The sequence below is a fragment of the Porites lutea genome, chromosome 5 (genome assembly GCF_958299795.1).
Source record: "Porites lutea chromosome 5, jaPorLute2.1, whole genome shotgun sequence".
Taxonomy (NCBI): domain Eukaryota; kingdom Metazoa; phylum Cnidaria; class Anthozoa; order Scleractinia; family Poritidae; genus Porites; species Porites lutea.
Genome location: NC_133205.1, coordinates 35,346,976 through 35,362,529, shown reverse-complemented (window position 1 = coordinate 35,362,529; position 15,554 = coordinate 35,346,976). Strand labels below are relative to the sequence as shown.

Here is a 15,554-nt window from a genome sequence, read left to right as displayed (position 1 = left end):
AGCTGTCTGTAACCTCGTTTTCACCAGTTAGACTTCGGTTCGAGGAATATGCTCTGGTCAATTTACTTGCCATTTTATTTTTGTTACTGGTAAGAACGACAAGAAATAATTATTGACGGCGAAAAGGGGGAAAGACAGAAACTAGTCTTCCAGCATGCATTCATCATATAATAGTGTGTCCCATTTAAGCCGCAATAAAAGGATTATGAATCATGGCGGATTTTTCAAAGTCAGTAGCTCTCCCCCGATATAGTTTCGATAGAGTTTCTACAGCATTTGTAACCTAGATTAACAAACCATAAAACCATAACGATCAAACTATTTGTGGGTGTGATTTCTCTTATAATTTGCCTTATTTGTTTAATTTTGTTTTGTGTTGTTTGTTTTTTAATCAGTAGCTTAAATTTCTATAGCAACTATTACCCATAACGGATATTCTAACTGTTTCATAACAATTTATGTGGCTCAAATAAACCCAAAATAGAATTCTCAAATGTGCCCTTTAACTTTTCAAAACAACCATTGCAAAGTGTTTCTGTAATTGACCCAAACAAACAGAAAACAAGTAATGAAGAGCTTACGCCGCGTCACGGATGCAACAGATGGCTGAGGGTCTAGCACTTCAGTATTCCGCTTCATTAATGATAATGTGGAGTGTTTTTCCTGGTTACCATTAAAACAGATAATAAAAACGTCATTAGCCTGTCAGAACAACATTCAAAATGACAAAATGAACTTGAGACAGGAGTAAAATATCCGAAAGGCCTCGAAACCACCATGGTCATTTACTGAAATCGTCAGTTTTTCTCACGACTTCTCTCTAGTATCTTTTAAAAAGGATGAATACAAGTGTCTAAGATTCACTATCTTGCTTGTAAGAGGGTGCTTTTATTTTTGCATGGAGAACAGCTTAGAATATATTAGAGAAAACGGCCTGATGATTTAATTGAAAAACAGAGAGATCGGTAACCTGAAAGAGGCAATCACCAGGATATTGCAGTGTTTTGACTTCGAGAGATCTTATTTGAACGTAGTACGCTGGCGGACTGTCACGCTGGCGAAACTTTTCGTTACATTTTATAATGATAAATAGTGAAAATGCCGTAACCATGAGTATTGTCTTAAAATAACTTAAGTCACTTCTTAGTTTTTTTAGGTTTAGATTATAACTCTCACTTTAGGTAAATGTTGACTAAGCCTAGTTAAAACATATGTTAACAGCGTAAGACTAACGCAGTACGGTACATCAATCGGACCAAGAATTATGACGTAATGCTTAAAAAGGTGTTAGGTACTACTGGACCTTAATGACCCTTTTTTATTCAAAAGGTTTATTTATCGAGTTCCATTTAATGCATATGATGTCATTTAAGATTATTACTCAGTTAGTTGATATTTGCATTTATAGACACGCAATTTTGAAATTTGTTTACCAAAAAACATGTTGATTCGATGTTCAAATTTTTTGCCTCTAAACGAAATTTTAACGGTTTCATCCACATTTAAATCCGGTTTTTCTACATTTTTCATTGAGCATAAATTCGTTTATTTATTTTTAAACATTCTCGCTCAGACTTTGTGGCGTGGAGCCCAAGTTTCCGTGCAACCTTGTTTGCTCCGGTGGACTTTTCAAAATTAAACCGTTGAATATTGCCTTCTGTGGGCTCCAAACAAGTCATTTGCCCTAAATAGACCAAACATGAAATATAAGGCTACAAATATTTCTAAAAATTCTAACACGATTTTAAAGCTAAAGTAAGGCTAAAAGAGTTATATAGAAGTTTATTGCTGTAGGGTTTAGATTTATCTTTAGAAAACACATTTATCATTTTTGGTCATGCAAACAATTCAACTCTATAATTCTAAAGTGGCTGAGAAACTGGAAAGAATATTGATTAAGTAGACCCCGCCACATTTACATCATAATTAAACACGAGAATTGTTAATTAGCCTTCTTAATTCGTCGGTTGTTGTATTAATACGCGTGTAATTGTGGTCAGAAGCATTTCAGTTCTGTACTTCGGTAAGGTAAGCGTGGACAACTGCTCCATAAATTGAAGAACCAAGATGTTTCGTTTGTCTTTCAGAACTGGATTGTTCCTTGTTTGCCTTGGTAAGTGTTAGCTAGTAATGTCGTTCACAAATTGGAAAAGAGTTTGATATCTTGGCTTGCTCGCTCTGGTACAGTAAATTAACCACAGTCAGTTTAATTTCCTTGTTAAAGGAAGAAGCAAAATAATTCAAAACCGGTAATCATATCTAAACTGATCGTTCATGCGAACAAGCTGAAGTCTTGCGATTGATCTTATCGGTTTACTCGTTTGGAAACAGAAACAAAATTATGCTGTTTGAAAATGAAATTTCTTCAGAATCTAAGGGCGCTTACCATTTGCCAGAACTGGTGGGCTAGACCAGTCAAGTCGAACTAGACAGGATTATCCCGTCAGCCAGATCGGTTTAGGCCTTAAATAACGTGCACAGCAGTTATGAGTTTTAGTTAAAATTTCAAGAAAATATCAATATTTCATTTTCAAAATGACTGGTCGGGTCGTCCCTTCTGACTTTTGGAAAGCGCCCTAATAAGAATGGTACTGTAAACTAGAAATGACCATATAAGTACTCGCTTAAATTTTCGTCGACTGTTGAAAATTTCCTACGTCCTCACATTCTGTCTAATTTCAAACAAACAGGAAGGACATAAGGCGAAGTTTAGTAATTTCAGGCTGCTATGATAGCTGTATTATAGAGCTAAACAGTCACTATTAAATCGGCTAGTAATTGCAGCAACTATACCTGTGAAAACTAACAAAAACGCAGTTGTAAGTCTTAAAATTATGATGAATTTTATTTGTGAGTTTCTAGGTTCTTCTCCAATGCCAGCAAAATATTTCCCATTTCAATATCTTGAAGTTGATTATAATATTGTTAGCGTGAAAGTGAATGAAACAGAGAACAAAAAGCTTCCCAATACCTCTTAAAATCGTCAACTGATGAAACCTCTACAGCTCTCAAGTCCGACAGACTCAATGTCTACTACAGACTTGGAATTCACGCAATATTAAATTAAAACCATACAAAATTTGAGAAAAAAAAAAGCTTAAAAATGTTTGCAGCATTTAATTAAGTTATGTGGTGGTTCAGATATGCCAGGAAAGAAGAATACTGCCCATGTTATAAGCGCCTTGAATGTGTCGTTTGTAAAAGTCTACTATATAACCTAGGCGTTTATAGGTAACGATTTGAATATCATCATATCGTGAGGATGGTTTTAGGGACTTGAAAGCACGCGACTACATAATTTCAGCGAAAGAGTGTTTCGGCGTATGACTGAAGACTTTGGAAAAAACTATCAACGAACATTGACATTATTTGGCCCAGTTTTTTTTTGTCTTTTTTTTTTTTTTAAAGAATAAGCTCAAGAAAACTGTTTAGATTGTAATGTTTAGCAGTCAATTGTAAATGGTTCATTTATGTTTACAGCAAATATACCTGTTCGAGGAAGCTTGATAGAAAATGTATGGCCCCCGTTATTTTCCTGAAACTATAATTATTCATTATTTTTGGGCTGTATTTAATGCATTTTATTGCTACAAATAAGATCGAAAGTATGTCACAGTATACCCTTACAAGTGCTTGGTGCCAAAAAATATTACATGTCCAGGTTTTCGTGCGTACGATCCTTCAAGATTTTAAATAATACATCAATATAGTCAAGTCATACTTCAAGATATATTGAGCGTGTAATCACGCAAGTGATCAGTAAATGAACAAAGTTGAATAAATTTAATACCAGTCAAGGATCGTCCCTTACAAAGTGGAAAGTCGCAGAAAAACTGTTAATTTCACCTCGACAATGGAGACGCTCAGCTTAACCAGTGCAAAACGACTTTATAAAGAAGGCCTAGGGATATAAGATTTGGTTTAGTACTGGTCTTCTGATTTAAAAAGGTTCCCATGAATTGAGTCATAACCTTATTCCGCTCTTAACCAAATATCTTGAATGACTGAGTTCTCTTATTTTTTGACAGGTTTTGTTTACTAGTCACGTTTATCTTTGATTGGTTGGTGAAAAAACAGGAAAATGGCAAAACGATTATTTTAGTCTTAGAAACTGTAGGCCCCGTCCATACGTATTCAGATATTTTTGAAAACGGAGATTTTTTTCTCCGTGTTAGCCTTCCGTCTACATGTAAACGGCGTTTTTTTGGCACCAAAAACGCAGGTTTTCGAAAACGGTTTCCCTGGTGAAGATTTCCTGAAACGCCGCCACCTCTCATTCCACGCGAACGGACGAAGAAGGTTTTCGAATACTTTGGTGTCATACATCATATACTACTAGCATTACGCATGCTCGGTAGGGGAATATACTATAATTCCAAAACTTCCACCGTATTAGCGTTTTTAAGTGGACGAGCGAATTAACGATTCAAATACCCTTCGTGTGGACGCGTATTTTTTTAACGGGAGAAACAAATCTCTGTTGTCAAATTTCTGTTTTCGTTTAGGATTATAATTATGTGAAAGTCCCGCCACTCTGGGGTACGTGCACAGTGCTTCATGGTGAGGCCCATTCGTTGGATCCTCAATCTAAGCTTTAACAAACTTTGTTTTATTCCATAGCAACACTGCTAATATCATGTTTCGGCACTGATGAAGTTGACACAGCTAAAAACACTGCGCTAATCCGTGGGGGTGATACTTCCGTCCTATTAGAAGGAGAGTCGGGAAAAATTTCTACGGTCTATTTTGAGCAGGATGATGATGATGATGACGGCAAAGACAATAACGATGATGACGAGAAAGAAGATTTTAGTGACAACAATGAGGAATTATTATCCTTTCAAGTGGAATCACTTCAAGAGGTGGACGGTGATGGTAAGTCGTTTTTTTAACGTTATGGAGTTTATGTTTTAAAAGAGCGGGCAACTAGTGGTAAGAATTACATATGATCAGAAAATCTCTAGAGATCGTTTGGAGGGACAGTAAAAACATGGCGGACAGCAAAAAACCACCTGTTAAAGAGGTTCTCAAGATTATCCTAACTAAAAAGACATACCTTAAAGATCTTTAAAATATTCTACAATATAGTGAGGAAAGGTGGCATCTCTAAGCTTTAATTGCAGTTTGGAACACAATTCAACACCTGCAACGCGTCGTGTTTGTTGACCTTCATGGTGTCCCTCCAAACAATCCAAAGAAACGTTGTGGTCGCATATCATACCCAGTTTTTTAACTCGTTTAGAAGATGGCGAATTTATTTCTCGCCAAGGGTTTACGGAATGAGAAGATGATTGCTCATATTCAAGCTAAAAATGTCAGAAAAACAAAGAAAGAAGATATACGAAAGGAACTGAAGATCTAAATAGATGGAAAGAATACATAAACATTTTCTAATCACAGTCACTTGAAATGGCCATCGTAAGTGAATACAAAAAAGCCTGGTAGAACGCTAAATCTGTTCGCTTCAGTGAAAGAGAAATAAGGACGCCAAAGTTACAATAGCTACGGTTTAGCTCACAGTCTGTTAGGATGTTTTGCAGGTAATGTCACTCCAGAATAAGCGGTCCACGCGGTTGGACCAGCCGCACGCTAAACCAGTCTTACTGCTTTTCTCTGATCATTCATTTTAAATTTCCCTTTACAGAAAGCTATGTACCGGTAAAATTTTAAATTTCACCCGAAAGAAATTAAAAATGCAAGTTTCTCAGCAAAGCTAGGGGGGTCCAACAGGGGCATGAAGGGGCAACCGGCCTCACTTCTTGGCCATTTCTCTAAGCAGCCATCTTACCTTTGGTTCCGTCAACTCTGAAAGTAATTATAAACACTTTTACAGTCAATAGGCCATTTCGACGATCGATTCAGTGAACTACAACCACTAGAGTTCACATAGTTTTTGCTGTCTTATTTTAATTAGGTAAGAAAAAAAAAATGGGCAAACAAAATCAAACTGAAGGGTTCTAATAGTTGTAGCCAAGTGACGTTACCGTTCAAATGTGCTATTACAGCTAGTTACCGGCACCTTTGAAGTGTCAAATGAGTGTGTTTTCAGGAAAACGTAAAATGTTCTTTCTTTAAACTATTTTATGCACGACTTGTAGAAATTTATCCTTGTAGACACTCTCTCAACAGTCCTATGAACCGTGATTTTAAAAAAGTGACTGATATCATTCTCTCCCACCAGCTAAGGCTGAGACATAAAGCGAATAATTTTCTCTGTCTGTTTAACTGCAGGGACGCCTGTTGGTCTTCAAGGATCTTTACGGCACGGTGTCAACTCTTTGGATTCAATAATGTTTAGGTTTTCGGCGTTGGATAACTCGACCTTTTATCAAGGAATCCCCGTGAAAACCATCAATATGTCCGAATCAGTTTTGAGTAACCAGCAGGGTAACCTTCGCCTCGTGGTTATGGTTTTTCTTAGCGCGGGTAACGTTACTTTTGGCAATGAGACGTTTAGGGTGCAGAGTGGAACAATGAAGTTTAACATTGAGGTAAGTTCGGCAGTTCCTTCAATACTGAACTTCACGCAAAGTAAAAACTTTGGTCACGGTCCCGTAATGGACTTGCGTACGTTAAACAGTTGCTGATCTGCTGACAGATGGAGTGCAGTTCTAAAAGGACAATTCATTTTAGCGGCTTGGTTTTATATATATGAGGTTAGGCTGGCCGGCTCATGCCTTCTTTTCTTTTTTTGAGAAGAAGGTTGGCCTTCTTGCCGAGATCAAGACTCGAGCAACCGATATATGCGGGCAAGCCAGCCCGCCTTCTGATTTAAGGACACATGTTTTAAGGAAAAAAGCAAGAGCCGAGCAGAACTTGCCAGGCTGATCGCCGGCTAACCGGACTGGCCACCCTCATTTAGTAAGACCTTCTAACGACAGTCACACTCTTTCGTCAAGGAGACTAAAGCACGTTCCTGCCGAAATATAATGAATGATTAACAAACAAATGCATATAAATTCATGGTAATGATTCCACTGTTTCTTCTCCAAGGTCAGTGATTGGCCATTTTGTAATGCTTCTGTGAGCTGCCTTTCACAAAGCAATCAGCCAGAAATTGGGGAATTCCTTGAGCTCACACTTGGCATTAAGAGTGAAGCAGATGACCTTGAAGAGGAAGTCGACAGTGACATTTGCGTGGACCCTGATGATGACCCGAATGAGAAGGACGACGATTGCCCCAAGGTCTACAAACTGGGTGGCAACTCCAAGATGGCCCTCAATAAAGGGGTAAGTAGAGAAGTTAGTCTACACGTACACGAGAAGCGCATTTATATTTTACCGACTTGTTAACACGAGTTGCCTGCCCACCTCGAATGGGACGTTAGCGCAAATAAAAACAAGCTGACAGCAAACACACCAAGAAATGACATAAGATATGTTGTTTGACCTGAAACAACCATAGCTTCGCGTGATATCCCCTATGATAGAAACGCCTCGGTAAACTAAAGTATAAAATCAGGGGCACCTAACGACCGAATGTTCCCAAATACGCCAGAAGTGTCTCAAATGGTTTTCTCTGTGCTTTAGAAACCTGTTTGGTTAATTTGGAGTTGCCCTAAAAACTATTTGTTAGAACTTTGGTTGTCACGAAAGTCTTAGGTGGCTTTTTCGTCTCATGCGAAAGTGTTAGCTACCCTTATGGAAGGGTGCGAATGGGGTTAACAGTTAACTGATAATTGGCCAAAAAATTAGTAGTTAACTGATAAATGAAAAGTTAACAGTTAAGTGATATTATATTACTTTTAACGAAAGCAACAAAGTTTTACAAAAAAGAAATGCTATTTTCTGACATTTTTCTGTCCCGCTGATGACCCGGCGGCACATTAACTGATATTACGTCATCAGGGCAGTACATGACAAACAGAAAACGTCATTCAAAGAGCTGGTTGTAGACAACTCAACGAATAATTCGTCTTCTAATATTAACAAGATTTCTGTGTTCGGATTTTAAGATTTTATTTGACGTAAAATGTGAAGTGATGACATCTCAACGGATGACGTCAAAAGAACTAAAAACGTTAGCTAACGTAAAGCATCATTTAACACTTGGAGCACATTTTTGAAATTCCTATGCAGGCCAACAAAATTAACGGCAAATGAACTTAAAGTACCACGCCTTGATGGCCGTTTGGAGGGATAGTTTGGCCCCACCGTGCTTGGATTTGTCCCTTTCATTTCCATTCTGACTGTAGCTTGTTCAAGCTCACCTTTGAAGGGATGAGTTCACGGCACTTTCAAAGAGAAAAGGTATACTTTTCAAGGTCTTAAATCTGATTTATTCGTTCTATTTTTCCAGGTTTTAACCGACACCGGCAATTATGTTGCAATGCCATCAGGATTTCCAAAAGTGGAGGGCACTGGAAGGATGGATAAAAAGGTGATTTTCCGAATCCCCGTCTTCAACAACACAGCGATCCTGGACCCCAGCGTTGACGTGGGACCCCCGCCAAAAAAATCGGGCAATGGTACTGGGCATAATTCTGCATCGTCCGTTCAGTTCATTTCACTTGCCTTTATCTTGAGTTCTTTTTTAGTCTATTATCGTTAAATGAAAATAAGCTTGCCCTAGCTGCTCTATAAAGCTAGTAAGTAGAGAAATGATTAAGACAAATGACAAACCTGAAATAATCTACTGTGGCATGAGAACCCATAACAAGGGGTCTGTCCATGTTTATGTGGCACCGTTGTATGTTTAGATCTCGATTTTTGATTAGTCAACTCATTGTTTTGACCACAGTGATTACTTCAGGATTGGTTTGGTGATAAATCATAGTAATTGAACTGAGTGAAGGGCAATTTGGTCTGAAATCATACGCGTGATTTCGAAATCGGACGAGCGCGAAAAACACAAGTATGATTTCAGACCAAGATTGAACGGCACGAAGTTCAATTACCGCGGCTTTATTACAGCCATTTCGAAATCACGGAAATCAGTAAGTACCAATTTTTTTATTGATCAAGTAGCCGGTTTGTTTAGAAACGGAAACAAAAAGGCTTTTACTTCTCGTTTTTGTATTTGAAACAGAAATGATGCGATATAGAGCAAAAATAGTGCAATTTAAAACAGAAATGACTCGGTGATTTAGAACATGTATGACGCGATTTGGAACAGATGTGATTTAGAGCAAAAAATAGTGTGATTCGTGACTAACTCACCCTGCTGAGCGCCAATCAGATTGCAGGGATCACCAGTGATTTCAAAATGGATATAACAAATTTGTAAACCATTTTAATACTAGCAGAGCTACTTCAAAAAGTCAGGAAGGTGGTGGTATCTCTGACCCAAACATGGGGAGTTAAGGGATCAAGGAAAGTGACAAGTGAAATTAGAAGTACACCAGCAAGTGATCGGTTCCTAAATTAGTATTTTATTATCATGATGATAATCATTAAAGCTTCTTTAGTTGTTGTTTTTAAACAGTTGAACCTCTCCTCAACGGCAACCTCGGGGACAGAAAAAGTGGTGGCCGTTGTTTGTAGAGAGGTTCAAACAAGAGTCAATATATGGAGTGTCCGCCAAATGAAAGCCAGTGGTGGGTCCAGGGGAGGGGCCCGGGCGCCCGCCCCCCTTAATTTTAGACCAAACTGAGGCCCAAAGGGCCGAAAAAAAAATTTGTCGAGACCTGGCCCCCCCTTATCTCAGGGTGTGGATGACCGGGCCGACCCCACCCTTATCTGAAGGTCTGGATCTGCCACTGAACGCGGCCGTTGTAAGTTGCAGAGAGATGAACATTGTGGAGAGGTGGACGCGGAATTAGTGGAGGTTCGTCTGCATTACGTAACTTTCTAACATAAGATATACACGTTGTATAATTTGGTTGCAAAGTAATTCATCAAAGCGTGCAGCGCGGGCTGAATTCATTTCTCTATCGGCAAGCGTTCACTTTCTATTACATATTTAATGACGTGCCATCGTGGTTTCGTAAATCGTTAAAGTTAGGACGAAAGGTAAATAGATAAAGTTCCCATGTAAGGTAATCCAAGACAGTTTTGGATTCTGGATTCCACGGCGCTGTGGATTACGGATTCCAGGTACTGGTTTCCAGTCTTTGTCAGTGGAACCTGGATTCTGGATTTCAATCGTTAGTGGGATTCTGGATTCCTTGAGCAGAATTCCTGATTCGAAAGCCCAAGATTCGGCATATTCTACAAGCAAAAATATCCAGATTCCAGAATCCGGATTTCCTTGCATGGGGCGAAACGAAAGCGGCGAGGACGCGCGGTACGTCTTAGAGGTCTCCCGATTGTGCGTTGAAGCGCTAAAACGTCCGTGAACTTAAACTCCTTCTTTTATTGTCAGAAAGCTAACTGCTTTCGGTCACGGCTCAAACCAGTCTAGATCTGCGCCTAAGTGGAGGTACAACTAGATTTACCTGCATTTTGTACACCAGCCCCAATCTTTTCTGGTTAGAACTCTTTGACTCTTTGAGTAAGTTATGGAGATATGAAAATTAGTGTAGTTCTAATTAAACGTTTGAGTCTGTGAATGAAACCCATGATCATGATGTAATCATTCAAATGAAACCTGCACGGCGCTATCTTCATTTCATATGATGATATTTGTTCTTTAGAATCTTGCGCTTTTACGAAAGTGAGGAATTTTTGGGAGTTAAAGGCTTTATGATGAACATAATTAATTGCTCGCTTGCCAAAATAATATGCCTGTAGACCAGGCAACATATTATTAAATCTAGTGATTATAGTTAGAACTTAGATAAAATATATAGGAAAGTATAGTATCCAAAGTGCAATGTAACGGCTTAGACGTCATATTCAATAAGGCCAATAAAATTCCTTTTTAGGTGAAGTAGAGTCCTAACTCTGACTTTGCTGGATAATTAACAGAATAGTATATGGTGAGTCCAAGTGCCACTTTCGTTAACGGGACTGAGTGCCTAATCTGGTTCAACAATAAGGAGAAACGATGTCCAATGAGGATGTCATGATCACCATCGAGAAAAACAAAACTCTGACTTTCCGCTGGTACATGACTTGATGGGGCTTGGGGAAGTAGGCATAGTCAGGGACACTGTGGACCTTTCTAATGTTTGTATAATTTTGCCTGTTTTTATAGAGTCAAAGAGCCTTGTGAGCAGTAAAGATTAGTAACGCTGACATAAGATTTTTTCTCTTCAACAATGAGTCTTAAGGTCAGAGTTTAGACAACATTAAGCCGCTTAACCTTAACGCCACACTGGTTTTCCCTTGGAAGGAAGTCAATTTATACAGATTGCAAATCACGCAGTTGATAAAAATCAGTTGAATGAAGCAAAGTAGCGTGGCTTGACTGCTCTTTTTATATTGACACCGGAATGATGTTGGAAAGCAAACTATGGACTCTAAATTTCTTAGCGAAGCCCCTCTTTGCTTGGTGGCGAGATCGGAGAATATTGTCGTGGCCGTTCCTGTATTTGAAGATCTGCCTCACTTCAAGCTGATCTCACGCTTTTGCCTGCGTCTGAGTACATGTATGCAATCGACATGCAGGGATCAAGGGCACATCTTTTATGTTGACTATAGAGCCGGTTGGGGAGTATAACGGGTATGTTATCATCGGGACCCTCCACGTCTGGTTCCTCTGCTTCGATTTCTTTTTTTCCTCCACTGTGGGCTGCCTCCACTCTCTTTACTTTCTCCATGGTCTCCTCCTCCGTCATTCTATGACACGTTCCTTTTAAGTGCCACACTGTGGAATCGAAGCATGATAGCCGAGCGGTTAACACTCCTAAGTTCTCATCTGTAGGTAAGGTCACTCATTTAGACCAAAAAAACGGTCTCGACAGTCCGACGAGATACTACTGCGATGCAATAACATACATCCCATCCCCCAAGGGGGAGTATCAATACTGGTAGAAGCTTCATGTTAATACTGCACTGCTTTTCTAGGTACAAAAAAGCCCCTTTAATTGTTGCCATTACGGGCGTCCTTCTTTCTTCTTCGTAGAATCTTATGGAAAACACACACCTTTATCTAATTACCTCTTTTCGCTTGCCAGTAGAGTAGGGTATATTGTTAATTTTGACATGACCTTTTTTGTCATTAAAAGTCAATTCGAATATAAAAATCATAAGAATAGGTATGGGCTTTCTCCTCTACACTGCGCGAAGATTGTAAGGGGCGCGGCCAAGCGCTGGATCGGGAGAAGAAAGAAGCTTTCAACTTATTCTGTTCTTATCAAATCTAATTAAAGAACCGATATTATCTTTTTTAATTGCTATGCAAACGAAAGGCGTGAAATACACCAGGAAAAAGTAAATCGGAAAGCAGGAGTTCAGACGCTCTTTCCCGAATTGAACAAACCATTTTTACTTCCGGGCTAGTTCGCTTCCGCAACCATTGCCACTATCACCTCCAGAAGTGATGGGCTCTCCCGCTACTCCATCCATGTTGGTAGTTGGGTCGTTGTTCCTTCCTTCCTCAGGTTTCATGCTGCTTTCAACGCCTCCGCCACCATTGCTACTATCACCTCCAGAAGTGATGGGCTTTCCCGCTACCCCATCTATGTTGGCAGCTGGGTCAATTAAAACCGTGTTGTTAAACCTGGGAATACAGAAGATGAACAGCTTCTTGCTAATTGCATCTTAAATTTAGGGAATAGATCAGGCATATCTACAGATTCGCCGTCAAGCAAAACCTGTGCGAAAACAAAGTTAAAATATTATCGTCCCAGTTAAGTACTAGTAAGGCCGAATCCAGGAAATTTTTGCTAGTGGAATTCGAGGAATCATGAGCTTTGGAATTCGCAATTCAGCTCTAGGAAACTGGAATCTCGCTAATGATTAGAATGCGGAATTCAAGTTCCACTGACACAGAATCTGGCTGGAATCCAGTAGCCTTGTGGAATCTAAAATCCAAGAATGTCTTGAATTACTTTACATGGGGCGAATATAAAAAGGTATAAGTAAAATTCAGCAAAATCTCACGGTCTTCGCGAACAATGAATGCATAAGGAAATACTACTTTGTAACCGCACAGACATTTAATTTAGAGTTGGTCCCTACTCTAAATAAGTGAGACACTTCTCTGATGCGGACGGTGAGTGCTGACCCCAGAGTTGTACCCTTCAATTAGAGAGAGATGGTAAATACATTTGAAATACGGGCGCAGAGTTAAAAAATGTGATTAACTTCCTTCATATATGATAATAAACACACAACTTTAACTTTGAGGATGAGAATAAAACGCTAGATAACTCCGCGTTGGGACTTTTGGAACTATTTAGAATCAATACAACCGTGACAAGCAAATATTACCAGATGGAGTTATCGTACCTCTTAGTTAAGCAGAAATTCGGTCCCTCCGCCCATGTCATAACTCTCAGGGCATTCTGTATTATCCTTCTTGTAACAATTAAAAAGGCTTTTTTCCTGATTTGTCACGCTCTTGTAGGGTCAATTTCCTGGGAGTTCCCTTACTTTTGATTGCAAGTGTAAGATCAATAAATGCACCAGTTTCCTTTCTTTGACCCTTTCGGCAGTTGTTCAGTTCTGCATCACAGAATTCCCAATCCTCAATCTATGGAGAACATTAGGCACCGTTTATGTGAAGAAAAGTTACCCCGGGAAAGAGGATGACCCTCCAAGCGGAATCAACTGTATAGCGAGTGTTTATATGAGAAAAAAGTAAAAACTGACCCCTTTCCCAGACCCAATAGTGCTCTGATTGTTTAAAAAACGCTCGTGCAAGCTGTGATATCGATTGTCTCGTCTTAACCGACTTCACCAGGCTGCGCGAGCCAAAGTAGGGCTTTTCACAAGTTGCTCGAGATTTTCCAAAATGTTTCCAAGAATATCTCAAAACGTTGCTCAAACGTTTTTCATAAAACCATTCAAAGTTGCTTTTTGTAACGAGATTTGCTTAAAAGGTGCTCGAAAAAACAAAACATTTTTTTGGTCTGATGCTAAAATATGCAAATTGTACAAAAAAAGTAAGATTTCTAAACATTTTTGTGCAATTTTGCGGCGTGACCAGCGTTGCTAAATAACTTTGTCCTCAATAGAAACCAACTGAGCCAATAAAATTGTTGAGTAACCTTCTTCACGTACATCCAAGGGCCGAGGCACTCAAGTCAGTCGAGTGTGAGTCTTCGTCCACATTTTGAATTTTCATAAAAACCGCTGACCTAGTAGGCCGGCTACTTTTATCTTGCGCCCATGATCCCAGGGGGTAGGATTTGGCTCATTTTTTATTTTTTGTTTGACAGGAAATTCATAAATTGTCTACTAAACATCGTGAAATATGGAAGAAAGGCCTATTTAAGCACTGAAAGCTGCTCCGATAACCCAGAATTAGAAGATAACTAGAGGAATTGCTCAGCCTGAATGCAAAAGGTTGCTCGAAATACGAGAAGAGTGCCAAAAAGTAGCCGAGCAAGTGTTTATATGGAGAAAACGTTCTCGAATAGGAGGGTGCGGCGAGGGTAACCCTACCATCACAAAAGGGTTTGACCCGGCTGATCACCCTTCTAGCCGAGTCAACCTTTTGCTTCTCTTGTCAAAGGTTTGCTAAGGTTTATTGTCAAATGTAAGAAACATTGGCTTGCCCGGGGTAGATCGGGTAGGCTATTGACCCTTTTATGATTTACCTGTGACAAGTTTTATCCATATAAACGAGGTCAAAGTTATATTTGCCATCACAAGGGCAACAAGGTACCAAGATAATACGACTATTCGAAAATAAACGCTAAAAGATTTGATTCATCAGATATTTTATCTTTAAAAGTAAATAGTTCACCTTATGATCGATGTGAAAAGCTGTAGGAAGATTATCATTTACAGCCTCTTCTTTATTGCGAGTAATCCTGTCTTTCTCCACGCCATTAGCTTCCAATAAATCCTCAGGTGCTGCATCTATGGTACGAATCTAATACCAGTACTTCTGGAACACGTTGGTATCTTTTCCTATGGTGTTTATGATATTAAATTAGCTCAAATTTTCTTTGAAAGAGGATTGAAAGAGATTATTTTCTAACTTTCCAACTGTCAAAGCGGTTTTTTATTGTTTTGGGTTATGAATGGCTATTTCATGGTGATCGCCAAGTAAACTAAGTTAAACATTGATGTTAATCACGAAGGTTCCCTTGAACACTGCAAGCGATTCATTACCAAAGGTGACATTCCCCTCTTGAAGAAACAGTAACACCATGATGTCAAGGGTGGCCTGTGGTCCAGATAGAAACACCGATAGATTGACACTTGTGATAACGTCGATGCCTTGATAATATGAAACGTTATCAACCTTTGAGAAAGTAAATTGCTGCGACGCTAAGGAGTTAAGGACGTGTTTCTTCGTACCGGTTTTACCAACTTCACTCCCTTGTCCATCAATCTCAGCAATGTTGTCGACCTGAAATGTCAGCAGATTTTTATTTTCTTCCCTGAAGTTATCCTCCGTGTTATTTCCATTGTAGACCAACCTTATTTTTCCTGATTGACCAAGAATTTAACACTGCACATTGGCTCCAGTGATTGTTTTTTGAGGAGGTCAAATATACTCTTGTGATAAATACTTGGAATAAAAGTGGGGCTCTTAAAAATGCTTGTTATGAATT

At 39.1% G+C, this 15,554-nt stretch overlaps 1 protein-coding gene and 1 pseudogene across 1 annotated transcript; one reads left to right on the top strand and one right to left on the bottom strand.

Moving 5' to 3' along the window:
• Window positions 1-1,952: 1,952 nt before the first annotated feature.
• Window positions 1,953-10,808, top strand: LOC140936729 (acidic skeletal organic matrix protein-like). Its single transcript, XM_073386213.1, has 5 exons — window positions 1,953-2,113; window positions 4,621-4,875; window positions 6,232-6,491; window positions 6,994-7,230; window positions 8,300-10,808. Exons 1-5 carry the CDS (start codon window positions 2,068-2,070, stop codon window positions 8,549-8,551), a joined length of 1,050 nt encoding a protein of 349 aa, XP_073242314.1. The 5' UTR covers window positions 1,953-2,067; the 3' UTR covers window positions 8,552-10,808.
• Window positions 10,809-12,309: 1,501 nt separating this feature from the next.
• Window positions 12,310-15,472, bottom strand: LOC140938298 (skeletal aspartic acid-rich protein 1-like; annotated as a pseudogene).
• Window positions 15,473-15,554: the final 82 nt, after the last annotated feature.

Excerpts from the sequence above, each read along its gene's own strand:
- LOC140936729 (XM_073386213.1), top strand. The coding sequence starts at position 2,068 with ATGTTTCGTTTGTCTTTCAGAACTGGATTGTTCCTTGTTTGCCTTG. Across the intron at positions 6,492-6,993 it reads CAATGAAGTTTAACATTGAG|GTCAGTGATTGGCCATTTTG; the intron begins GTAAGTTCGGCA and ends TTCTTCTCCAAG. Across the intron at positions 7,231-8,299 it reads AGATGGCCCTCAATAAAGGG|GTTTTAACCGACACCGGCAA; the intron begins GTAAGTAGAGAA and ends CTATTTTTCCAG.